This window comes from Littorina saxatilis, linkage group LG7 (assembly GCF_037325665.1).
Source record: "Littorina saxatilis isolate snail1 linkage group LG7, US_GU_Lsax_2.0, whole genome shotgun sequence".
Classification (NCBI taxonomy): domain Eukaryota; kingdom Metazoa; phylum Mollusca; class Gastropoda; order Littorinimorpha; family Littorinidae; genus Littorina; species Littorina saxatilis.
Genome location: NC_090251.1, coordinates 11,392,405 through 11,419,677, shown reverse-complemented (window position 1 = coordinate 11,419,677; position 27,273 = coordinate 11,392,405). Strand labels below are relative to the sequence as shown.

The following is a 27,273-nucleotide window of genomic DNA, read 5'->3' as shown; positions in this document are numbered from 1 at the left end:
TTATGACCTGATGTTTTGGGGAAATCTGGTTACTTTCAAGCACAAAATATTATGCATTCTTGTTTATACTGGTACTACATGTATTGCAATGTTACTTTTATTCCCTGATGTGAAATTTTTTTTATAAATGTATTCCTTGATCATGATCATGTTTAGAGCTAGGTTGTTATTGTTTACTAAAATGTTGAACATGAACTTACGTAGAGAGTGATTTTAACATTTGTTCCACACTGATTCAGACGCGCACAAGTATTTGCTGTATGAGTTTGGTCAAATGAGTTGTTTGCTTAGCCTGATTAAAACATCAATCAACATGAAAACTTTTTTGTTGTTGTATATGTGGGCCTTTGAGTTTTCCATGGGTGAATGCTTGTTACAGGCATGGGAATTGTCTGCCGAAAGGCAAATTTCCGCTGAAATATTTTTTTGTTCCGCCGAAAAAGCAAAAGTGTCCGCCGAAAAAATAAATGGGGGAGGCAAAAATTATTCTAAAAACTGAATTTTTAATAGCAAACTTGGAGCTCAGATGACACCAAATTGCACCATTTGGGTTCTGTAGAGAGAAAAAAATTCCGGGGGGAGGGTCATTTGTAAGGCTACGTTGACTTTGCTATCACTTACAAATTTTCAGCCTTTTTTTACTATTTTCAATTCCCATGCCTGTTGTTAGTGATCTCTTTTGAAAGACCTCCCAAAATCAGAGAAATATCAGTGACAATACAAAGACAATACAGTCGAACCCGTCTAAAGAGACCACCCAAGGGACTGAGCAAAAGTGGTCTCTTTGGACAGGTGGTCTCTTCAGACAGGTGGTCTCTTCAGACAGGTGGTCTCTTTTGACAGTCTCTTTGGACAGTTGATTTATATAATCGTAAAAACCACTGGGGATACTTTGAGGTGGTCTCCTTAGACAGGTTGTCTCCTTGGACAGGTGGCCTCAAGGGCAGGTTTGTGAAAATAAAGTCTTCTGGTAGATGGAGTCTTATAATGGAGGGTCTAAATGGAGAGGTTCCACTGTATCATGAAACTGGTAAATTAATCTTGAGGAGAAAAGTTGACAATAACAAGAGCAGGTAACTGGAAAAAATAAAGAAAATGCCTTTTAATTATGATAAGTTCTGGGTTTATTTACACAGAATACAGTTTATATTACAGGTCATTGTAAATAAGGTTGAATGAATTCTGAAGGTATTCCAACCAGGACAAAAACAGGTCAAGCAAATATTCTTGCTTAGCATGTTGTTACTTTAATAATGCATAGGTTTGCAGAATGTTGATAGTACTGTAGTGGGGAAACTCTATAATCTGTAGACGCCTAATTTGACTTCAAAGATTTGTAATGAGCTACATCAAAACCACTGCTGTCTCCATTTTGCCCTGGTCTAGAGGACATGTTCCATGAACTCGAGATTTCTTGTATAAATATCCCTGAAATCAATTTGAATCGGTGTGTTTTTAATTTGTTTTAAAGTACTGTAAAATACACAATCACAACCAGTGCAATTTGTGTACATTTGTCCTCGCCTGTTAAGCTATGATGTTTCAAGATCAAGTACCTATACCCAGTTAGTCTGGGGCACAGTAGGTAGTGAGTGGGCTGCGTCCGTTAGCTCGAGACAGACCCACTACTGAACACCGTCAAAGTGACTCGACAGAAGTGCAGTGTCGTCTTCCGAGGGTAGCCCACCGCAGCGACCCGACACCCCCCCCCCCCCCCCCCCCCTGGAGCGTCTGTAAAATCGACAAGTCTGGCAGCGGAACGAAATTCAGATGTGGATGGAGAAGGGAATGCAGGGAATTGTAAGAGCACAACGGGACAAGGAATAGGTGTAAAGACGGAGGGAAAAAAAATGTATCTACCCAGAGGATGTGTTACTGGCGTGAAAGGGTGTGAACATTTTCTTTGAAATTATGAAGTGTCCTGTATTTGCGAGTTTTACATTTTCTTTGCTTCTGAACACTTCTGTCCCTTACCCTATCTTAGCTTAGAAATAACATTGTGGGTCTTTCTTCTCTCACTTCCATGATTTGAATTATAAAAATGGGATCTTTCTGGTTCTCGCAATTTGTTACAACAATTAGAGCTCCAGACAATCATTATTGATACAACAGCCTCATATACACAATCATTGATTCACATGTTCATGACATAAAATAAAGAAGGGAAATAGTTTTGTTATGTTTTACATGTAGTTTTATCACAGTTGTGTGGTGGTAAAAAACATTTTACACAATGATGGTCAAGTTGTAAATTTAAAAATGTTACTTGAAGGTGCATCCAGGGCGGGGATGTAGCTCAGTTGGTAGCGGGGATGTAGCTCAGTCGGGCGGGAATGTAGCTCAGTCGGGCGGGGATGTAGCTCAGTTGGTAGCGCGCTGGATTTGTATTCAGTTGGCCGCTGTCAGCGTGAGTTCGATCCCAGGTTCGGCGGAAATTTATTTCAGAGTCAACTTTGTGTGCAGACTCTCTTCGGTGTCCGAACCCTCCCCCCGTGTACACTACATTGGGTGTGCACGTTAAAGATCCCACGATTGACAAAAGGGTCTTTCCTGGCAAAATTGCTTAGGCACAGTTAATAATTGTCTACCTATACCCGTGTGACTTGGAATAATAGGCCGTGAAAGGTAAATATGCGCCGAAATGGCTGCAATCTACTGGCCGTATACAATTTCATCTCACACGGCATCACTGCAGAGCGCCTAGAACTGTACCCACGGAATATGCGCAATATAAGCGTCATTGATTGATTGATTGATCATTCGCGCTGTTGTACACTTGCAGTGTCCATTATTTAGCCTAAAAGTGACATCACTGGAAAATGTATTCATACCCCATACTCGTCACACATTAATTCCCCCATCCCATATACAGTGGTACCTGCGATGAAAGGACACCCTTGGGGCCAGCTAAATGTGTCCCTACATTGCAGGTGGCCTGTCATGACAGGTATATTTTGGTAGAGATAATAGCCAAAGAGACCTAGAGAAGGTGTCCTTTTAAGGGAGGTGTCCTCTCATCGGAGGGGCCACACATCGCATGTACCACTGTATGCCACTTTCGAGTCGTTCATCCTAATCATAAGAGAGGAAGAATATAAAATCATGGATATATTGGACCTCTCTCGTTTTCTGACAACCATTGAGGCACTTCTTGATGAAAAGGTAATGCATTTGTTGAAATCAGCTATTAACGTCAGCAGTTACCGATCACTCGCCCCCCCCCCCCCCCCCCCCCCCCCCCCCCCCCACCTGTACCAGCTATTTACTCCACAGTAAAATATTCGCATTTTGCTGGACCTTTTGAACTGGAATCTTCACAGTCAGTCTTGCTCATCTACTCAACTTGCAATAGAAGATGTTGGGATATAGCTCTGTCAAGTTTTTACGGGTTGTAGAAGATGTTGCGTTTTCCTTGTTTCCATAGAAACACTGAGGCAAGTCTTCAATGACACGTGTAGCTTACCTCAGTGTTGCAATGAAAAAGCTAAGGACAAACAAGGGAAAGCAACTCTTCCATAACCCATAAAAACCCGACAGAGTTATTTCCGGAATTCGTCTATTGAATGCATCAGGTTTTGATCCACATATCTCAGTCCGTTCCGTTAGCGTCGACTAACGGCGATTCCCGCAACCTCACATGCTGTTCCACTCCGAAGCGGAACTGACATGCACCCTCCATCTCCCACGTGACCACACGGTTGCTAATGGTAACGTTCTTGTCCAGCTTCTCAGCCATGTTCTTCATGATCTCGCTGAAGTCGCCCTCTATGGACTGCACGAAGGAGTTGTTGTCCCGGAGGTTGGTGACCACCACGACCACCTGACCTTTGATTTGCACCGTGACCTTGAAGTTGGCGTTGAACTCCTTCTCTCGTACCACCAGCTCTGCTATTGTTCTGTGGTGGGCTGGCACCTGAAAAGGATTCAGAAATGGCCTCAGCTATCTTTGTTAGAGTTAAAAAATATTCACATCAGACGAAAATAACTCTGTTGGCCGGGTTTGTATGGGTTGTGGAAGAGTGAATACTCTTGCTTTTCTTGAGGCAAGCTTTCTACACGTGCTCTGCCGCCCCCCCCCCCTCCCCAGATGCTGTTGAAATTTAGCATTTGAAAGGGAAAGGGGTATTTTGGGTCTCTCCTTGAGAAAAAAGGCACACTGATTTGCCGGGTAAGGGGGAGGGGCTTCCAGAACATAGTAATCTATAATGATATATATATACGACTAGTGTCTGTCTGTCTGTCTGTGCGCGATGCGCGGCCAAGGTTCTCGATGGATCTGTTTCAAATTTGGTGATCATATTCAGGTACACCCTGGACACAACCTGGTCGATGAGATATTTCAACACGTGCTCTCAGCGCGCAGCGCTGTGCGTGCTGAACCGATTTTGGTTTTTTTTGGTCTGGATCCACTACCAGTAACTCTTCCTTATCTTCTCCAGTGTTTTCAGCCGCGATTATCTCCCTTCCTCCGTGTGGCGTCAATCCATATTCCCGTTACTACGTTACTATTTTTAGAAGGTCACTGCACGTTACTATTTTTAGAAGGTCTCCAGTGTTTTGCGCGTTTATCTCCTTTCTTTCGTGCGCCGACTCGACTGAAGCGGGTAATCATCTAGTAATAATATATACAGTAATAATAATGGAACATTTATATAGCGCTTCCCCACAGCTCGAAGCGCTGTATAAGTTCAATCAAACAACAACAGTAACACCCCCCCCCCCCCCCCCAGATCCAGCCCTGCGCGTGCGTTTTCGAGACAAGAAACCACAATCAACAAACAAATAAAGCCATCCATCCCTCTTTCTATCCGTGTGACCCTGACCTTGATGTTGCTGTTGATGGTCCAGGTCATGGTCTCCTCGTGCGTGCTCTCGTCTGTCGACTCCATGGTCACCTCGCGTCCGAACCCCGCCGTTGCCCCGGCAACCTCGTCAGGCAGACCCAGCTTGACCTGTGGCGATGTAGAATGGCTAAAGGTGAATGCTATAAGCTACCTGTTGCTAGCTGACACTTAGTCTTGGGCCCTAGAAAAGAGTGTCCATACGCAAACCTAGCTCTCTCTATTGTGTTGGTTTAAAAAGATAACACGACCGTTTGAGCTCAGACAAATTAACAAACACACACACACAAACAAACAAACGGTTGCCTCTTCCGGCTGGTCACGTCATTATGTTGCATATTCAGCCTCCGTCAAATAACGTGCTGTCCTATGGGACACTTTGACAGCCTGAGCGGCTGGACAGTTGGAACAAGAAATGAAAACAAAACTTTGCAAACTGAGACTAAATCAAAGATCCAGAGTACACATCATGGAAAATGCTTTGGACAATGACCGCACAAGTTCCTTACATTTTATATATACTACGCGTCATAAAAAAACCTACGCAGATACGTTTAAGTGCAGATCTTTGTGATGAGGCCGTTTATTGTAAACCAAGTTATACAACTGGAAAGGTCGTCCATTCCCCTACTTTTTTCAGCAAACTGTTTGGTTTTACATAAGGTATCCTCATGTGCCCATTTTCACAAAATCAGAAGACACCTGGTTGTTTAAAAAAATCAAAAAAAAATCAAAAGTCCACGGGACTAGAAAAGTTCTCTGCAGATATGTAATGTAGACAGAATGTTCTTTCTACTACAAAATTATAAAAAAAACTCGTATAACTTTGACCATAAGTAGGCAGAGCTGTCCGTACTGTGGAATCTACAACACAGACACCCAAACAAAATCAAATTCACGAAAGCAAGGTCCCGGCGTTAAAATCGACAAAACAATCAGAACAGCTAAAGCGGAAAATGTTTAGGAAAGATCTAGAAAACTCAATTTTGTGTCCAAAATTCAGTTTTGTTCACCAATCTTTGTCTTCTGAAAAGCCATAAAGGCGGTTTTTGAAGCCGTTTAAGCGGATTATGAGACAAGAAACGGTACATTTAAAAAATTCTTCAATGCATTGCATTCAAACTTTCGGAGCTTTGTGCAAACACATGTCGTTAAAACACAGACGAAATCATTTAAGACATTATGCTGTTAGGCCAAACAAAAATATATGTTGGTTTAGGGTAACGTGACCAAAAAAGTTAGTCGATTTTAAAGGAGGTTACTTCCCTCAGTCTCGGTATGGTTCGCAAAATGTGCCAAAAGTTGGGGTTTTATTTTAGAAATGAAAAAAAGTTTTAGGGTCGGCGGGAAAAAATAGGGTCGGTAGGGTTACCCTAAACCAAAAAATATTTTTGTTTGGCCTTATGCGACATGCCAGAAAGAGTTTTAAAAAGAAATATTTATCCCGTCAGGCTGAACATAAACATTTGTAAATTAGCAGGCATGAATTCGGAAGCTTCAAATCAAGACTGAATCACACAGCAAGCAAGCCGTTAACTGACCTCAATGTGTATGCCCTTGGTGAATCCTTTGCTGACGGTCGTGGTGCAACTGGACACTGTGGACCGTTCTGTCTGGAAGGAATGATCCTGGAAGTTGTCTGTGTAGTTTTCGTACGTTGATCTGCACGGGACGAAAATGAATGTTAAAGTTTTCTGTTTCTGTGGTGTGTGTATGATGGCAGTATAGCAGATGCAGTATCTTTTAGAGATAGAGAGGGACGAACGAACAAACGAAAGAGAGGGAGAGAGAGAGAGAGAGAGAGAGAGAGAGAGAGAGAGAGAGAGAGAGAGAGAGAGAGAGAGAGAGAGAGAGAGAGAGAGAGAGAGAGAGAGAGAGAGAGAGAGAGAGAGAGAGAGAGAGAGAGAGAGAGAGAGAGAGAGAGAGAGAGAGAGAGAGAGAGAGAGAGAGAGAGAGAGAGAGAGAGAGAGAGAGAGAGAGAGAGAGAGAGAGAGAGAGAGAAAGAGAAAAACCCTCAACTCACCTGAACACAACCTGGGATTGAGGTTTTTGAGCAAATCGTTGATCTGCATATTCCGGCTTGAAACTGGTGAACTTGACCCTTGACCAGTTGACCTCTAACCTCACGTCCTCGTAGCGTAGCTTCTGGTGTTCCTTGATGCGTGTGCGCAGAAAACTGTCCCACGCCCAGATCTTCACGAACTCTTCAAGGTCAGAGATTTTCGGCGCCATTTTCTTTTTGCCTTGTTTCTCTGAAACGTACACATAACATTTGTCCTGTATATTTTAGGTTTTGTGGACACTGACAAAGACAAATACACACACATTAAGATTGGTAAAGCTTCTTGGAAAAAAAATTCGACTGGTTCTGCATGACTTCAAGATCAGAGATTTTTGGCGTCATTTTCTTCTTGCCTATTTTTTTTCTGAAATATACACATAAAGTTTGTCTTGTAGTACATTTCTTGTTATGTGGACACTGACTAAGGCAAAGAAACACCGATTGGAAAGAGATATAGAGGCTGGTTCAGCATAACTTCAAGATCAGAGATTTTCGGCGCCATTTTCTTCTTGCCTGTTTTTTTCTGAAATATACACATAAAGTTTGTCTTGTAGTACATTTCTTGTTATGCGGACACTGACTAAGGCAAAGAAACACCGATTGGAAAGAGATAGAGGCTGGTTCAGCATAACTTCAAGATCAGAGATTTTCGGCGCCATTTTCTTCTTGCCCAGTTTTTTTTCTCTGAAATATACACATAAAGTTTGTCTTGCAGTACATTTCTTGTTATGCGGACACTGACTAAGGCAAAGAAACACCGATTGGAAAGAGATAGAGGCTGGTTCAGCATAACTTCAGTTTTTCGGCGTCATTTTCTTCTTGGTTTGTTTCTCTGAAACAGGCACATAACGTCTGTCCTATCTGTAGCATACAGTTCAGGTTTGGGGACACTGACAAAGACAAAGACACATACAACGCTTCTTCGAAAGGGAGAAGCGGGTTTCGCGTAACGAGGCTCCCACTTACTGTTTGTGTCTACATAAGGCCAACATACGGTAACATAGGCCAAAAAATAGGGTCGGTAGGTCGGGATTTTTTTTTCTTTCCAAAAAACCATATTTTTACGTTCAGATTGTTTTTTTTGTTTTGTTTTTTTCCCAAATGCCAAAAAAAAGTCTAGGGTCGCGCGAAAAAAATAGGGTCGGTCGGGTTACCGTAAACAGACTATTTTTGGGGGGGCCTAAAAGCGCATCAAGAGACGATGTTATTGAAATAACTCTGTCTGGTTTGTATGGGTTGTGAAAGAGTGAATACCCTTGCTTTTTCAGGGACAAATAAATTCACATGTGCTCCTGTCCACGTGTTTCCAACACACTCCTGGCAAGTGATTGGCCCCTCCAATGTTTGTCCCCGTAAAAGCAAGGGTATTCACTCTTTCACAACCAATACAATCCCGACAGAGTTATTTTCGGAATTCGTTTATTTCCTGTGGTCACTAAGGATGCCTTTGGTTGAGTCCAAAGTTGCCTATAGACAGCGAAGACTTGACGAAGAAAAAATAAAAACAAACACGTTATTAAAAAAATCCGTTCCAAAACTGAGGTTCGTGCAGCGAGCTTCGTGAAGTAGAGTGGCTTCGCGAAGGGCGACTTCCCCCAACAAGAAATTCCTACGAGGTAGGAAAAACACCCCCGTCAAAGGGAAATAACCTTCTCAGTTGGTGGCAGTGACTGAGTGAGAATGGTTATTTCCCTTTGACCATGAAGATGTCCCTGTATAAGTCCTTGTATAATTTTAATCCACCAATAACTCCCTAACCGTGTGTTTGACTGGTCCCAATTTATGTAAGGACCGTCTCAGGAATGTATAGAACCTGTTCACCAAGTTTGGTGACGATCGGTCCGTTCATTCTTGAGATCTATATGCAAACACAAACACACAAACACACAAACACCCAAACAAACACATCGAGCGAAACCTATACCCACCCCTATACCGGGGGTGTAATTAATATCACTAATATATTATCACTTATATATGTGGTGCATCGTATAACTACCGTTAGACAATTTACATAGATTGCTGCAGTATACGGATCTAACATTGAACAACGAAACAAAAATGAGCCTTGCATCTAAAAGTAGTTTGGAATTATCTGTCCTGAAATACCAGGGCTGAAGGAACGAGCAAACGTTATTATTTGGTAACGATAACACAATTTGGTAAAAGAGCTTTGATGTCCGCAGGTGAGGCCTAAACACCGAGTGGTCCAACGCTAGGGGTTTTGTAAATCGGTAGAACTTCAAAGATAAGAAACCTATATAATCCCATATAAACCGGTTATTTGGTCACAGAAACCAGTCAGACAATAGTCAATTAAGCTTACATTTGATATGAAAAACTGTCATCACTTCATATACCTTTAGTTTTAGTTGTATTTCACATAAAAACAACAACAGTGAAATACCTGACATTTGCGTTAAGCGCGAACGCGGGCACGTTTGTGCTTCAGAATCGAATAAAATGTGACATACCGTATTTAATGTTTCATTGAGTTAAATATTTCCACACAGAACTTACCTTCTTTTGCATCAGAAACAACTTTCACGATATTATTCATAGTTTTACCTCTAACAAGCCCAAACCTCAGAAAAAAGTTTTTTAACGCTAAAACAGAAGAAACAACTGAGTGAATGACTAAGTTGAACAAAAGGCCAAACCGAAAATATTGACAGTTACTTTGTTGACAGTTGAAGCGACACTAGTACCATTCGGTCGCTTAGCACACAAACCAACACGCAAGCTCGATCGTCTGTTTAGGAGCTGAAACATCGCACGTTTGCTTTTCACACACTTTAGCGGGGCCTTAACGGGGAGTGGACGAATTTCACACAGCTGTTTAGAGCGTAAACTGTCCCTTCTTTTCAAGTGCAAGTCTTTTCTGTGTTTGGGGGAAGCTAGTTGTTGACACGGTTTTCTGATACATGCAAGCAAACCGATTGTGCATGGCTACATGTTCTTGTGTGTATAAGATAACGTAAACGGCTGTTTTTTTCTCTTTGTTTTGTTATATTGCTTTGGCTTGTGTGTTTCCAAATAGAATACAAAACGAACAAATGAGTCCATTTTAATTGAATCCTGAATTTAAACTTTAATTGTTCATATGATCTGTCCGTTCGGTAAATTGTTTAAGAAATTGAGGATTGTAGCCATGGCTGGTGAGTATTTTTCTCTCATTTTGTATTTTTACTTACTCGGTGTCAGTATATAAAGAAGGCATCTCAGTTCAGCGCGTATCAACAGATTCTGTACATTCTCAGAACACGAACGCTTTCTTCTATCGTTTGTCGTTCGATAAAAAAACAACCACACAAACAACCAAGACGTTTCTTTTGGGCTCTCTCTTTTGAAGTAAAACCTCTTGACTTCAGAAGCCAAAGTTCGAAAAGACGTCATAACGTGACTAACGTAAATAGCACAAGTCAATCGCTCATAACTAAAATAATATGTCTAATATAACAACAGCTGGATTGCATATGAACGAAGAGAAATATCTTACCGTGGGGCCAGAAACTCTTTCTTCAACACTGAATATGAACCTCTTATCGCACTGAAACAATGTCTTCGAATCGTAGCAACCTAATTGTTCTTGTGTAGACTGATTGTAATTCACACTTATCCTTCATTTATATACACGGGTGCGCTGATTAAAGGCCCACTCCGTCTCGTGAAAACCTTATTGTCTCAGATCTTGTCAGGCTTTTACGTGGGATAGGACCAACCCTGCACTTGGTCACATACCAAGCATCAACACACTGACTGCTAGCTGTGGTTAGTTACATGAATTAATTTCAACAACAAAAAAGGAACCATGCAGTGCTTTTACGTGGGATAGGACCATCCCGTACTTGGTCACATACCAAACATCAACACTATGACTGCTAGCTGTGGTGAGTTGGACATATTTGATGAATTAATTTCTAAAAAAAAAAGAAAAAAAAAGGAACCAGTAGTGCTTTTTTCTTAATTAATTCTTCAACAAAAACAATCACTGTCCACACGTAATGCTCATTTTGGTATGTGACCAAGTGGAGGGATTGTCTTATCCCATGTAAAATTTATTGTGTGTGTGTGTGTGTGTGTGTGTGTGTGTGTGAGTACATGTGTGTGTGCGCGCGCGTGCCAGTGTGTGTGTGTGTGTGTGTGTGTGTGTGTGTGTGTGTGTGTGTGTGTGTGTGTAAGTGTGTATGTGTGCTTGTGTGAGGTTGGGTGTGTGTCAAAATGTGTTGTGCAATATGGCATGAAAATCTTTTTAGATTTGTTGTTAAAAATTACAGCTTTGTATTCCATGTTTATTATCTTTTACGAAGTAATTATAGTTAAATAGTCTTTTATGTTTTTTATTTGTTCAACCTTCTTAGGATTATGGAGTTTTATGCACTGCCTTTTATAGTTAACTAAATTTTTGTATTTGAAATAGTCCATTGTAGTCGGTGTAGGCCTTAAGCTTATTTTAATCGTTTGTCCAGTATTTAATGTAATTCTCTATTTTTGTATGAACTCAAATGTTTAGTGTTCTTAGTATGTCTTGTTAGGCTAAGTTCTATTTAATCAGAGTATGTTTGCGTGTGCTTATACCTAGTGATATTGTAAAGCGCATAGTGCTTTTAGTTATGCGCTATAGAAATCTCCTTAATAAATAAATAAATAAATAAATAAATAAAAGCCTGACCAGATCTGAGACAGTGAGGGGAACTGTTTTGACGAGGCGGAGTGGGCCTTTAACAATCGTGCAATATGTGGTATGCTGAACGAGGCGGAGTGGGCCTTTAACAATCGTGTAATATGTGGTATGCTGAACGAGGCGGAGTGAGCCTTTAACAATCGTGCAATACGTGGTATGCTGAACGAGGCGGAGTGAGCCTTTAACAATCGTGCAATACGTGGTATGCTGAACGAGGCGGAGTGAGCCTTTAACAATCGTGCAATATGTGGTATGCTGAACGAGGCGGAGTGAGCCTTTAACAATCGTGCAATATGTGGTATGCTGAACGAGGCGGAGTTGGCCTTTAATTTAAGCGGCCTTCGTTTATTCTTAGCTAAACATTGATTACGAAGCTTTACGAAGGTGCGCGGATGTTGTAATACGCGATGAAGGTAAATGACAAGGCTAATAATAAAGCTCCACTGTCAACTGTCTGTGCGTGCACACTGAAACCCAAACTCGTTTATTCACCTGTGTAAATGAGTCATGCTCCTTTTTACTTACGCAGGAGCGAACGCGTTTGATAAACTAGTTGCTCAAACCGGATTCTGTGTTGGAAAGTACAACTTTAGTGGGCTGCACAAAACATTATCGTATTTCCGATTCATGTAATTAAGTACCCTTGAGTTGCTGACGATGTTCTTGGATTATATTTTGGATGATGATTCTATGGTGCACACGTGAGCTTGTGAAACGTTTGCATATAATGGGTGTTGTGTTCATATAATTGTTTGTGCGAAAAAAGCAACAACAAATTAACAGACAGACAGACAAATAGAAATGTTTGTGTGGTGTGTGTGGTACGTGTGTGCGTGCGTGCCGGTGTGTGTTTATGTGTATGTATGTGTATGCGTGCGTGCATGCATGTGTACTTGTGTGTGTCTGTGTGGTGTGTGTGTGTGCGTGCGTGCGTGTGTGTGGTGTGTGTGTGCGTGCGTGTGTGTGTGTGTGTTGCGTGTGTGTGGTGTGTGTGTGTGAGTGTGTGTGTGTGTGTGTGTATGTCAGTCAGTGACGAATGTGTGTGTGTGTGTGTGTGTGTGTGTGTGTGTGTGTGTGTGTGTGTGTGTGTGTTCTTGTGAGTACACGAGGATTCTAAAATCACTCATTACAAGAAGCATGAGCTGTTCCGCTATCCAGATATTAATCAAGCCGGCTCATGTCACATGTGATCGATGGAACAAACCCTCAGTCCTAATTACGCCTGTCGGCCAGTCTGACCTGTGTGTCTCATCACTTGTCATTGGCACTTCTCTCGTCTCCGTGTCTCTCCCAGATCCTCCCCCTCCCCCGCCACATACACTCGCGCATCCCCCAAATCTTTTGTTGATTCCTTTGTTACCATATTAAAAGATTTAGTACGTACTTAATGTCTTGTCAATCTTTTGCATGGCATATTGTAAGGAGTCACTATCACACAAGTCAGATGATATAACTTATGATAACATGAAGCCGTATCTTAGGCCGGACACACACACACACACACACACACACACACACACACACACACACACACACACACACACACACACACTAACACACTAACACACTAACACACGCGAACGAACACACACCGTTCAAAAACACACACATACAGGGTTACAGTATGTATCAATTGTAAATGATTCTGATATATTGAGTTAATTGTTACTGTAAGATGTTGGTGATGTTGTTTAAGACAGCCCTTGGCGTCAAGCCCCCCCCCCCCCCCCACCACACACACACACACACACACTCACACAAATTCGACCGTGATAAGTTCAGCAGCTCAGTCAGAATGTCGGCAACATTTTTGGACGATTAGAAATACTAGGAACAAGAGACTGCAGTTGAGAAGAAGAAGAACAAGATAACAATCAAAACGTCATTTTTAACCAAGACTTTGTTCCTTAGACTTTGTTCTTTCTTTTTTTGTTGAACGTTAGGTGCTGTCTGTCTTCCCATCGACTGATTTTTGGCTCACGAAGTGTGTAGCCTATGCGATCGTAACTTTGTCTGTCTGTGCGTTTGTGCGTTTGTGCGTGTGTGTGTGCGTGTGTGTGTGTGTTTGTGCGTGTGTATGTCTGTGGTAGAAACTTTAACATTTCCGAGTCTATGTGTGAGTGGTTATCCAAGACTATGGATAAAGCTCGCATAAGATTACGTCACGGTCAAAAGTGCTTGACGTCAATTAATGCATCATGACGGCATGCCTCCCTGTAGTCTTTCTCTCTCGCGTGGTGTGTGTGGTCTCGGTCATTGTTATTTTGAGCGGGCCGAGACTATTTGGCAGTCGTGTCCCTCCCTGTAAGTAGGCTACATGCAGACAGACAGATCTAGATCTAGTGTCTCTCTTTCTTGCACAGTGTCACCTAAGCTTACTGTGTGTGTGGGTGTGTATGTGTGACGGAGTGATTGAGTTTGTGTTACTGTTTGTCTATTTCTTACGTGAGCCTTGAAGGCTTCGCCTCTTGTCTTCTTTCTCTTGGTGTCATCTTTCTTTTTACATTCTTTTTATTATTGTTTGCTGACGAAGAACCGTGGGTCGAAACCTATGGCATTCCATTTGTCAAATAATTATTTGGATACTTTTTCATGTTTTTTTTCACCAGTTTTAGCTAAATAATCATTATTTAGAAGCTCATGTGCTAAATAAGTAATTGTTTATAAACAATGTAAATGCCATTGATTAGAAATACGTTTCCCCGCTTCACCGACTGCCGCTCCCAAGCGGAGACATCCATGTACCGGGTATTGACTGAACACCAGAACGTGTCCGGAATACCACTAAGACTTAGTTGATTGAGTTTATTCGCTTTTACCACCAGTACCTCTAGCCACACTGCGAACTTGACTGACAGCGCCCATCAGTCTTAGCACCACAGAGGCACTCAGTCTGATCAAACTAATTAATCACTGACTGGGCATCCCTGGGATATGGTGTGTGTGTGTGGGGGGGGGGGGGAGGGGGGCATAGTAGGGGTGGGGGGCACTGTTACTCTGATAGCAAAGTAGGTTCTACGTACATTTTTCTTCGTTCATGGGCTAAAACTCCCACGTACACTATAGTGTATTTTGCACGAGTGGGATTTTACGTGTATGACCGTTTTTACCCCGCCATTTAGGCAGCCAAACGTCGATTTCGGGGGATGCATGCGTGACATTTTCGTGTTTCTATAACCCACCGAACTCTGACGTGGATTACAGAATCTTTTCCGTGCGCACTTGGTCTTGTGCTTGCGTGTATACACGAAGGGGGAAAAGGCACTAGCACAACAGCACATAAGTTGACACGTGAGATCGGAACAATCTCCACCCTTAAACCACCAGGCGCAGCCGGGATTCGAACATTCAACCTTCCGCTTGGGAAGCCGGCGTCTTGTTCACAACGCCATTGTGCCCGTCAAACGTACAGTCAAATGAGAACCTCTAGCGATTAGAATCGTGCACGTGCCCGAGCCTAGCTGTTTCAGAAAGTCTTGTGGACGGTACTTTGGTATCGATCAGACCGAAGCAGGGATGCCATCAAAGTCAGACAGCGTAATCCTCCTGTCCAACTCGTCACCACGTTCATTTCGATCCTCATCCTCCACCTTCCTCCACCACGCCCACCCCTTCCCGTACACTCTACTCCTCTCTGTTCTTTCTGTAGCTCCGGTTTGGTTAGCCATGTCCTTTCTTGTTCCTGGCCCATTCTATGTATATCACACTCGGTTTCTGTCTGTTTGTCTCTCTGCCTGTCTTTCTCACACGCGGACACTCAGACACACTCTTTCTCAAACGGATGCACGTACGTACTCACACATGCACACATATATTACGCACGCACACGTACACACAAATTTGTGACACATTTCTTACAGTTTTTCTCTATCGCTCTATATGGCGTAGTACACACACACACCCACACACACACACACACACACCCACACACACACACAACAAACCCTCTATCTCGCTCTCTCTCTACCGCTCCCCCTCCACCTTCTTTCCTATCTCGCTCAGCTCTGAATGAAACTTTAACGAGGGATCGATGATGAGAGTTGAGTCTGAGTGTGTCAAGAATGACGAGCAATCAAAACGGATCGCGTTCTCTCGATCTTGCCAAATGTTTACTCAGTGCAATCTTCAAACGCTATTATTATTAAAGGGGCAGATCCCTCAGGCCCCAAAAAAAAAATAGGTGTGGTTACGGTAACCCGACCTACCCTATTTTTAGGGGCCGACCCTATAACTTTTTATTACATTTGTCAAAAAACAACACAAAAAAACAAGAAAACGAGCGCAAAAAACGCAATGAAAGCGAAAGCGCTCGAGTCGCACACTTATTTCCCTGTCAAGTAGGTTTAATTTGTACACATTAGAAAAAAAAAGTAAAAAAAAGAAAAAAAAGATTGCCTACCTTCCTACCCTATTTTTTGGGCTATGTTACCGTAACCACACCTAATTTTTTGTTTGGCCTCATGGACATAATATCCACGTCAATGAAGAATGGCATATGCAGGTTTTTGTGTGTGGGATACTTTAATACTATCATCATCATCATCATCATCATCATCATCATCATCATCATCATCATCATCATCATCATCATCATCATCATCATCATCATCATCATCGTCTTCGTCGTCGTCGTCGTCGTCATCATCATCATCATCATCATCATCATCATCATCATCATCATCATCATCATCATCATCATCATCATCATCATCATCACCATCATCATCATCGTCGTCATCGTCGTCATCGTCGTCGTCATCGTCAGGGGCAGCAGCAGGAAGAAACAAATATCCGCTCATAGTGCTTTTAAGCCGGATTAAAAGATTTTTCTTATTGTTCTTATTCATCTTGGTCGTAAGCGTGCTATCCTGGTTCCGTATTGCGGTCTCAACGCGTGTATATGTGCAAGGCACGGGTGGTTGTTTTGGGGATCGAAATGGGGAGGGCGCCTCTTTTCATCTGCTTCAACATGTGCCTGAGTTTAGTCTAGCTTTCTACGGATCGTCATCGTTGAAATCATGATATTCTAGTCATATTTTACTTTTGCAAACATACGTTGCTTTTGCCTGGGAGCTGAACGGATCATACTGTCCTAGCAAGATGTTGAACTACAGTATTGATATTATTGTGTCAAGAAACACACTCGGGGTGCGTGTTCTGTAGCGTTTATGTCCTTCAGTCCTGACTCACGAGGCTGCCCGAAGGATGTCCAATGTCAGCAGATTATCTAAAATTGGACAGTGATGTTCTCAGGGCAATATTTGATCAGAAATCTCATGAATATTCATGGCCTTCGGTGTCAAGGCGTTAACCGCGTTGACGGTATGACAATGCAAGGACGTCTTCGACCTTGGACAGTGTAACTGTAATCGTTGCCAAAAATACTGATTTTATATTTAGTTTTGGACTTCTGCTGCTGGTATTTGCTTAATTTTGCCTAAACGTTTTTCATTTTTCCCTGAACTAGGCCTATAGCTTTTTCGTTTACCTGGCAAAACGCACAGCTGTCAAAGCAGCTCTCTCTCTCTCTATCCCTCTCTCTCTCTCTCTCACACACACCCACGCGCTCGCACGGCCGGACGCACGCACGCACGCACGAACACACACACAAACACACACACACACGCACGCACGCACGCGCACCCACACCCACACACACACACACACACACACACACACACAACTTGTTGATTTCATTAAATGAGAACTGGTTCCATATATATTCTTAGGCTGCAGAAAAAGAATTAGAAGTACTTGCACATTTTGTTTGTCCACGTTCAGTAAATTACAAGGTTTTTTTTAGTACGTCAACTTCGTAACAAGGAAACCAGAGGTTATGACATGGATTTGGACACTAACAATTATAAAAAAAAAGACATAAATATATACTATGTTTTTTGTTGCATGTCTGTATCATCTAATTGGAGTATTGCTGAAAAATGTAAAGCGAATACATTCCAGTTGCCATTTAATATACGTTATAATCAGTTAAAGGACTGAAAATGCATACTGTCCCAAAATGGTACGCCGCTCTGGAGAATAACCCAGGCCCTATTTGCCGCTTGCCAAAATGTGCATCTTGTAACTGTTTGTCCTAATGAACCAAACACCCGCGCTTCCTCAACCAGGCCGGTCTAAAGAAGAACACAATTAAACGGTTTGTTGACTGCATTCCCGTTAACTGTATGCATCATAAATTTCCTATTTTAAAGATAGAAATTTAAAGCTAACGTCGCCAACTGTAGGAATTCATCCCATCACAGAAATAGTTGGAGAAAAAAACACCAACGTTGAGCAATTATCCTCGGAATGCAGGTTTCCTGTCGACGGAAGACGCAGCGAGCCCCGGCAACTACGGTCTTCTTGATCAGATCCGGGCACTCGAGTGGGTGCGTGACGCCATTTCCGGTTTCAACGGCGACCCTAATGACATCACGATTTTCGGACAGAGCCGCGCAGGCTCCTGACCTCCCCCTTCATTCCCCTCCCCACCACCACCCCCAACATCACAACGCCGGTCCACCGAGTCTTCAGCGGCTTTTCAGATTGATTGCCCGCTGAGCTATCGTGCGTTCAGCAAACATGGCGAACAAGAACGGTGGTTCCGCTTACCTGTCTGAGATCAATAAGAACAGTGTGCGACACGGTGGAAACGTGTGTTCGCCTTTCCTCTCTCAGGAAACAATACGGCGTGTCGGATCAATTGGCGCACCACTCGGAAACAATGGGAGCTCATCTCCAGGGATCTTGAATGAGCGAGCTTTGTCAGTTTGTGTCTTTTTCTCGATTTGTGTTTTAAAGCAGCCGTTGCACTCGGAAACCATTAGGATTCTTAAATGGACAGAGATTTTTTTTGTGATTTTTAAAGATTTCTGTTCAAGAAGCAGTTGCACTCGGAAACTACATGTGTTAGGATTCTTATATTGAAAGAGATTTTTATTTTTTATTATTAGTATTTTTTTTTTTACAGATTTTTGTTCAAGAAACAGTTGCACTCGGAAACTATAATTATTAGATTGCTTACATGGACAGAGCCGTTTATTTTTAATCTTATTTTTATTTGTAAAGATTTTATTTTAAGAAGCATGTGCACCCGGAAACAATGAGGGTTTGTCATTACCTGAGAGGCTCATTTAGATTTTTTTTCTTGTATACGTTGTGAGCTAGATACTTACTTACCTAGAATGTTGCAATGTGATCTAGATTTTTTCCCTCTCTCTCTAAATAGTTGTGTTTTGAAGGAGGTTACATTCGGAGTTACTGGGGTTTACTCGTTATCTTTAATAGTGCATCAGCGAAGAAGGGCACACATTCAAAACATAAAAAATCTCGCTAAACATAATCTATGATAAGACAACGCAAATACAGAGTTTTCCCACACTAATAGCCGACACTCATCAAATCATACTTAAACTCCACATCTCCATCGATGACAACAGCGAACAAGGACATGCAGTCAAAAGTCGAAAGAGATTTCATCTCCTGAAGCTTTGGCCATTGTAATTTGTGTTGACATAAAGCAACGATTTTTGTCTGTAATCATAGTTTCTCGACAAGGAAGTCTTCCTCTCTTTAAAACATTCTTACACCGCTTATTTCACGCATCGATAACCACAGCGAAGACACACAGTCAAACGACAAAAATCTTGTCCGCCCTATCGACCCAAATCGTCAGCTAATGAAGCGGTCTCTATTCTCCTCAGGGCTTAGCCGCGATACTAAATCTCGCTAATCGTGACAGGGTCTAACGATTATTATCACCCAGAGCTGCATGCCTGGTCGTGCATTCGGGCCATCTTCCCAGGACCTTGTATTGTCGGCGAGATAGTTAACAATTCATGACTTGTGTGGAAATCGTGATCAGCGTTTTTGTTTGTCATGACATTTTAATAAAAAGCGGACAATTTGACGAACATTTCTGAGTATCTGTCTTTATGTGCGTTTGTAACATGTGTGTGTGTGTGTGTGTGTGTGTGTGTGTGTGTGCCTGTGTGTGTGTGTGTGCGCGCGCGCGTGTGTGTATGTGCGTATGTGTGTGTGCGTGTATGTGTGTGTGTGTGTGTGTGTGTGCAAGCATGTCTGTGCGCGTGCGTGTCCCTGCGTCCGTGCGTGTGTATCAGTGTGTGTGCCAGCCTGTGCCGTTCACGGATGACTCCGAGCCCTGTAATAAACACAATCGCGTGAGTCCACACTTACAAACGTTGCACGACACTTTCTTTTGCTAGACGCCTTTTTATATTTAGTCAAGTTTTGACTAAATATTTTAACATCGAGGGGGAATCGAAACGAGGGTCGTGGTGTATGTGCGTGTGTGTGTCTGTCTGTCTGTGTGTGTGTGTGTGTGTGTGTAGAGCGATTCAGACTAATTTGACGAACATTTCTGAGTATCTGTCTTTATCTGTTTATGTGCGTTTGTAACATGTGTGTGTGTGTGTGTGTGTGTGTGTGTGTGTGTGTGTGTGTGTGTGTGTGCCTGTTATGTTATATTCGGATTAAAAACAAACTCTGAAAATTAAATATATAAAAATTATTATCAAAATTAAATTGTCCAAATCAATTTAAAAACACTTTCATCTTATTCCTTGTCGGTTCCTGATTCCAAAAACATATAGATATGATATGTTTGGATTAAAAACACGCTCAGAAAGTTAAAACAAAGAGATGTACAGAAAAGCGTGCTATCCTTCTTAGCGCAACTACTACCCCGCTCTTCTTGTCAATTTCACTGCCTTTGCCATGAGCGGTGGACTGACGATGCTACGAGTATACGGTCTTGCTGAAAAATGGCATTGCGTTCAGTTTCATTCTGTGAGTTCGACAGCTACTTGACTAAATATTGTATTTTCGCCTTACGCGACTTGTTCTATTTTGCAACACCCTTCCCACCTTGTTCTCTCCCCCTTCACAGCTCAATTTGCAATTTATCTTCACCAAGAAGCAAACCCCGTCCATTCTCTGCCGATTCCATGTCGTGCAAAGATCAGATCAGTTTGATTCCATCCCTCGCCCCGCGACCTCCAGGCATCAGGGCGTTTCTATGGCAACCACAATCAGAAAGCTTCAGGGGTTGGGGGTGAGGCAGGGGGTGGGAGGTTGCACCAAGCTCTTCGTTTCTAGCGGCCGGCTTATCAGGGTATCTTTCTCTTGCCCTCTGCTGCTGCCGGGAATTGGAATAAGGAAAGACTTTAATTCTTTGCCTTGGATGAGTTCGAGAATTGCGATTTCAGCTATGAGAATCGGTCCGAACTAAAATTACAGCAACACTTGTAGTGGATGATGGTTTTTAGCACTTTAGTAAAGAAAATGTCAACTTTCGAAATTAAAAAAAAAGTATTGTACACACGTACACCAAACGTGTAACTCAAACACGAGCAATGGAGCGGATATTGTTTTCGATAATAGCACATTTACAACTAGACTTGTTGTTCTCCCATCTTGTATACAAGATGCATTAGCTATGTGCAACCTGAAACAACAACAACAACAACAACAACAACAACAACAACAACAACAACAACAACAACAACAACAACAACAACAACAACAACAACAACAACAACAACAACGATTTCCTAGAATGCCGCGAAGAGCAAGAAGAAGAAGAAGGAGGAGGAGGAGGAGGAGAGAGAGAGAGAGAGAGAGAGAGAGAGAGAGAGCGAGAGAGAGAGAGAGAAAGAGAGAGAGACGCAGACGCAGATAATTTATTCAACAGGCCATAGCCCCTTATGAAGGAGTGTTAACGTTGCAAATAATTTAACTCATCAGGTACAAAAAAGGTACAACATAATAATCGCACAACACTACAGGTTAAAGCATACATTACACGTTATTTAACTAAGAGTTTACAACATCTCTTAATTTAAAGGCTTTATACAAATACAGGGATACATTTCTAACAACAGTTTCTTGAGGTGAAGCCAGGAGCAAGCTGAGTCTAAAAGTGCTTGGGTTTTTATAATATTTAAATGGGATACATTTTTCTCTTAATCTGTTTAAGTATGGACAACACAAAACAAAATGGACTTCATCTTCTTGCTTTACTTTACAGAAAGAGAGAGAGAGAGAGAGAGAGAGAGAGAGAGAGAGAGAGAGAGAGAGAGAGAGAGAGAGAGAGAGAGAGAGAGAGAGAGAGAGAGAGAGAGAGAGAGAGAGAGAGAGAGACATGGTAAACAAAAACAAGTGGTAAGGCGAAATTACTACATTTAGTCAAGCTGTGGAACTCACAGAATGAAACTGAACGCACTGCATTTTTTCACAATGACCGTAGTCTGCCGCTTGTACAAAACGGAGTGAAACTGACGAGCCTGTTCAGCGCGGTAGTGGTTTCGCTGTGCTGCATAGCACGCTTTTCTGTACCTCTCTTCGTTTTAACTTTCTGAGCGTGTTTTTAATCCAAACATATCATATCTATATGTTTTTGGAATCAGGAATCGACAAGGAATAAGATGAAATTGTTTTTGAATCGATCTCGGAAATTTAATTTTGATCATAATTTTTTATATTTTTAATTTCAGAGCTTGTTTTTAATCCAAATATAACATATTTATATGTTTGTGGAATCAGGAAACAATGTAGAATAAGATGAACGTAAATTTGGATCGTTTTATAATTATATAAAAAGAAATTATTACAATTTTCAGATTTTTAATGACCAAAGTCATTAATTAATTTGTAAGCCACCAAGCTGAAATGCAATACCGAAGTCCGGCCTTTGTCGAAGATTGCTTTACGAAAATGTCAATCAATTTGATTGAAATATGAGGGTGTGACAGTGCCGCCTCAACTTTTACAAAAAGCCGGATATGACGTCATCAAAAGTATTTATCGAAAAAATGAAAAAAAACGTCCGGGGATATCATTCCCAGGAACTCTCATGTCAAAGTTCATAAAGATCGGTCCAGTAGTTTGGTCTGAATCGCTCTACACACACACGCGCACAGACAGACACACACACATACACCACGACCCTCGTCTCGATTCCCCCTCTATGTTAAAACATTTGGTCAAAACTTGACTAAAATGTAAAAACACACAGACAAACGACACCGACACGCTCTATCTTTTTTCCACTCTCTGACTCTTTCTCTGTCTGTCTGTCAGTCAGTCTGTCTGTGCTGTCTGTCTGTCTGTCTCTCGCTCTCTTTCTCTGTATCTCCTACCATCTTCTCACCCAAACCATTTAACCCTCATTCTAACGGAACCGTTGAGTCGATATCTTGCACCTGTTCCCTCCCCTACCCAGTTTAAACTCCCACTTCATCTCTTATCGCTCCTGCCTTTCCCCCTTCCACACCTGCGCCTTCCCCCCTCCATACACACGCGCTCTGTGATGGTTTGCACACCTGTGCCGCTCACCTGTGTAATGTCTACCTGTGCTTCAGGTATTCTAAGTATTCACGTACCTTTGAGCTTAACAACTTAATTGCCACACTGCCGCCCGTGTTATCAATTTATGCCGCCATGATGGGGGGCGGGGGGGTGAATGTGGATGAGGGGGTGGGGGGTGGGGGATATATGATTAATAAGTGAGGTGAAGAATGACGGAATGATGGAGCAATGGAGTGACACAATGACGGAAGGTGATGGAATGGTGTCTGCTTAATTCTATTTACCTGGTGTAGGTGTATAGGGGAAGTTGTATGGTACAGTGGCTGTGAGCTTACATGTCTCAGAAACTAAATATTTCTATACAAGGCTAAATAACTATTCAAGAAATGTCCTACAAATAACAATAAACTGGTTATTGCACGCCCACTATGCTTAGACGTGTAGTGAACAAAATTAAAATGAGTGCATATAATATTGTTGTTTTGACGCAAACATTAACTTCATGCATTAGTAGAAACAATTGGACGTTGACTCACGTCCTCGGTAACATCGAAGTTATATAGTGTTTATTCTAAAAAGAGATTTGCAAAAATACTGCGACCCTCGCACAACCACGGTTAGGCCAAAAAAAAAAAAAGGTCTGTTTACGGTAACCCGACCGACCCTATTTTTTTCGCGCGACCCTAGACTTTTTTTTTGGCATTTGGGGGAACAAAAAAAACAAAAACAAAAAAAAAATCTAGTTTTTTTTGCAAAATAACGTAAAAATGTTTTTTTGGAGAAAAAGAAAAAAAAAAAATCCCGACCTACCGACCCTATTTTTTTGGCCTATGTTACCGTAAACAGACCTTTTTTTTTTTTGGCCTTATGAAAGAAGAAACTATAACAACACCCGTCGCCTGGCTTTTTAGTGAGATATGGCTGATTCAGTGAGGAAAATCTGTCCCAAAAACGAAACAAAAACCGAAAAGGTCGTGGAGTCTTTCCTTATTATACACTGGTCGGGCGAATTAAATTTGCCTCTGGACGTTTTTCACTCACAATGACAGACAATTTCAATCCTCTTTTAAAATTGACTTCCATGCCTTCCGATCTGTATACACGTGGGCCCGCGCACGTGTTCAAAGCAAAGGTAGATCAAAGCAAAGATAGATCTTTTACAATTTTCAATTCCTCAGCTTTCAAATAGTGTGGCCTGAGTGTTCTAAAATATTAAGAAGCGGTCGATGCTGTGTAATAACTGAAAATATTTCAAGGTACTGAAGACACAAAGTAGTTTCCCTTTTTCCTTTGCCTGAAAAGAGAGTTCTACTAGGGCCACAAAAAAAAGAAGGTCTGTTTACGGTAACATAGGCCCAAAAAATAGGGTCGGTAGGTGAGGATTTTTTTTTTTTTCTTTTTCCAAAAACCCATATTTTTACGTTATTTTGCAAAAAAAAACCAATTTTTTTTTTTTTTTTTTCCCCAAATGCCAAAAAAAAGTCTAGGGTCGCGCGAAAAAAAATAGGGTCGGTCGGGTTACCGTAAACAGACCTATTTTTTTTTGGCCTAACGAAACATACTTTCAAGCCGCCACAAAGGGAAAGAAAACCAAGGCACGTCCCTCCACAAAATACACCAAGCAAAACTGAATTCAGGGAAAAGTCTTTAAAGTTTGCCCAAACTTTAGTACACACGTTCCCTAACACTTCACAAAATAAACTTGCGATCTGAATTAAATTGCTCAAACAAAAGTGATCTGCTTATTCACATGGCAGCACATGCAGTCAATATTTACCGACCTAATCAGAACGAGACTGAAACGTCAGAAATAGTTTCTTGGCAGCATGTATATTTAACGCCTCATTCATTCAGCAGATGAACGAATTCAACAGTAGGCTAACCTTGAAAAGCAAAAATGAAAAAAAAGAAAAAAGAAACCCACAACTCAGTGGCAGAAGTGGCCAATTAGGAACATACTTTGATACTATGGTTCAAAAGTGGCACACCAGTTTTCCTGTACTCACACGATAGCACGTGTAATGCATATTTAACCAACCAACCAGATAGAAGTTGGACAAAAATGAAACGACAGAAAAATCTTTGAAAAAATTTAGATTTGACGTCCTCCTTTGCAGCATGGAGGTTAAGGTTAAGGTTAAGATTGTATACAGTCCTTTGAGGTTAACCTTACGGAAATTCGGGCAGTTTTCTCACTGTGGAAAGCGAGTTGCCAATACAGTACGGCGCTACCAAATATTTGTCTTTTTCCTGCAAGCGTGTATTCATGTTTCCAAATCCTGAGACTGTCGCTGTGAAAACTTGGGTTCAAACGTGAAACATGTCCTTGTTACTAATGAGACAAGCACGTGTAATGAATATTTGACGAACCAATCAGACAACAGGAGTTCTGATGAGTACGCCACCTGCCGGCGTGCGTGTGAAATATTCACAGCACGTTTACATCACTACATTGGTAACCTTGGCGACTGTAATGGCTTAGAGCCAACAGCTGCAAAAATGCGACAGCTTGGAATGGATTTTTGTTTTGTTTTTGTACTAACGGGAAACGTTGAAATTTCATTGTACGCGTGCACGAAACATGAACTACAGTGGTTTGAAACCACAAACAGACACGACACACTACACGTTTGAGAAATGTACCGCATCGTGCAGAGAAATGTACCGCATCGTGCAGAGAAATGTACCGCATCGTGCAGAGGAATGTACCGCATCGTGCAGAGTTAGAGTAAATTGATTTGCTCGTAACACCATGACCATCGATTTTGTTTTACCTTACTGAAATTAAATCAGCTTGAAGTATGGTTGATATTTCTGCTGCTTCCTCATTTTTGTATCAAACAGCAACACATAATCAGGCTGATTATTAACATAATCTTAGCTAACCAGACGAGCGGCCATCTTTGTCCTACATTTCTACCGAACTGTCGGGCACTGTGACCTACAAAACAAAAACTCGAAATATTCACCCAACCTTCTTGCTCTTTCTGGTGCAAAGATAAAATACAATCTTCATTCTTTTCAGGCATTGACCTCTTCGTGCACAGCCCGAGATAACTGATTTCGAAATAGGAGGAAATTAGTCTTTCTTAGTGGACACGTCAGTCGAAAGTAGCCTCGCCCAGACACATTCCGGCTAGACTTAAGACACCCACGACTCACACTGAGGAACAACATTTGGGGATTATTTTGATTTGTTTCTTTGGCCTGGTCAGTTGTTTGCAGTAGGTCGACACTTAATCCATTGACGCGTGTAATGGGGGATTTTTATACCGATATCCTCCCAAAGGCGGTCCGGTTATTCAGTGCTAGAAGAAGAAAACTTCAGACCTAAGTAAATGTAAACCGCTCACGCTCATGGCAAAAATGTATCGCTCTCTCTGTGAATAGTGGGTTTTTTCATCGTGTTTTCGCCTTCAAGAACAACGACAAAAACCACCCTTTCAAGCTGCGAGAGACGTCTTTAGGAGAAGATACCCCCGACCGACAGGTCTGGTCTGAAGGCAGACCCGTATGAGCTTTTCAGACATGAAGAATGCAGGATAAGTGAGTATACCAAAGTTATATATAGACGCAGGTACACGCCCACTAAGCAAACAACAGCAGGACACCCGCCATATTTCTTTCAACAGGTCGTATAAAGTGCGTGAAATCAAGACAAAAGCTACATTCCTTCTCTCCATCAGGTTCCAACACTGCCCTTTTCACGACCATACAGGCTCTCAATTCGCATTTTCCTCAGTAAAAATAACGAAATATGCTTTGTACACCAAGGTCGACTAATTTTCGTTCATTTTTGCTAGAACACTGGCGAGAAAAATAACAGAAAAGGATACAATTCAATCTGTGAAAAGGAAGCAAAAATGTCACTTACCAACAATGAGGAAAACTGAAAACTACACAGAATATCCGGCCGAATGTTTCACACACACACACACACACAGCACACACAGGAAAGATATTTTCCTCAACTTGTCTTTTTTCCTGGTATGGATCAATTCACCTTAAAAACCAGCAAGCAAGCAAGCACTCAATACTAAGACTGACAGTGTGCCACCTTGCGCGTGGAAATGGCCGTCTGCACGCCAAGCTGGCTCTTCGCGAAGGGAAAACCTAGACCAGCGCTCCCATTGGCTCGTTTTCTCGTCTGCGTGCAGTCGCCATTTATGCCATTGGCGCGAAGATCGAAAGATTAAGCGCTCCAAACTTTTGATCGGTGAGATGTGAAAAAGGATGAAGGAAATTAGCGAAGATTTCAAGGAGATATGGAGATGATTGTAAGTAGATTTTGCCTGACCTTTTATCTTAGTTTGTGAAGTAGAGAATAGCGTGATAAGGAAACAAGGACTGAAAGCATT

The 27,273-nt window shown here is 41.8% G+C and overlaps 1 protein-coding gene across 2 annotated transcripts; it reads right to left on the bottom strand.

Moving 5' to 3' along the window:
- Positions 1-27,015, bottom strand: LOC138970679 (uncharacterized). Of its 2 annotated transcripts, none has more exons than XM_070343154.1 (5): positions 26,790-27,015; positions 6,865-7,093; positions 6,383-6,503; positions 4,824-4,952; positions 1-3,913 (listed from the first exon to the last, which is right to left on the bottom strand). In XM_070343154.1, the coding sequence occupies exons 2-5, from the start codon at positions 7,071-7,073 to the stop codon at positions 3,590-3,592; spliced, it is 783 nt and encodes a 260-aa protein (XP_070199255.1). In that variant the 5' UTR covers positions 7,074-7,093; positions 26,790-27,015; the 3' UTR covers positions 1-3,589. The 2 variants fall into 2 exon arrangements, with proteins under 2 accessions (XP_070199255.1, XP_070199256.1); XM_070343155.1 differs by lacking the exon at positions 26,790-27,015 and adding an exon at positions 10,403-10,512.
- Positions 27,016-27,273: the final 258 nt, after the last annotated feature.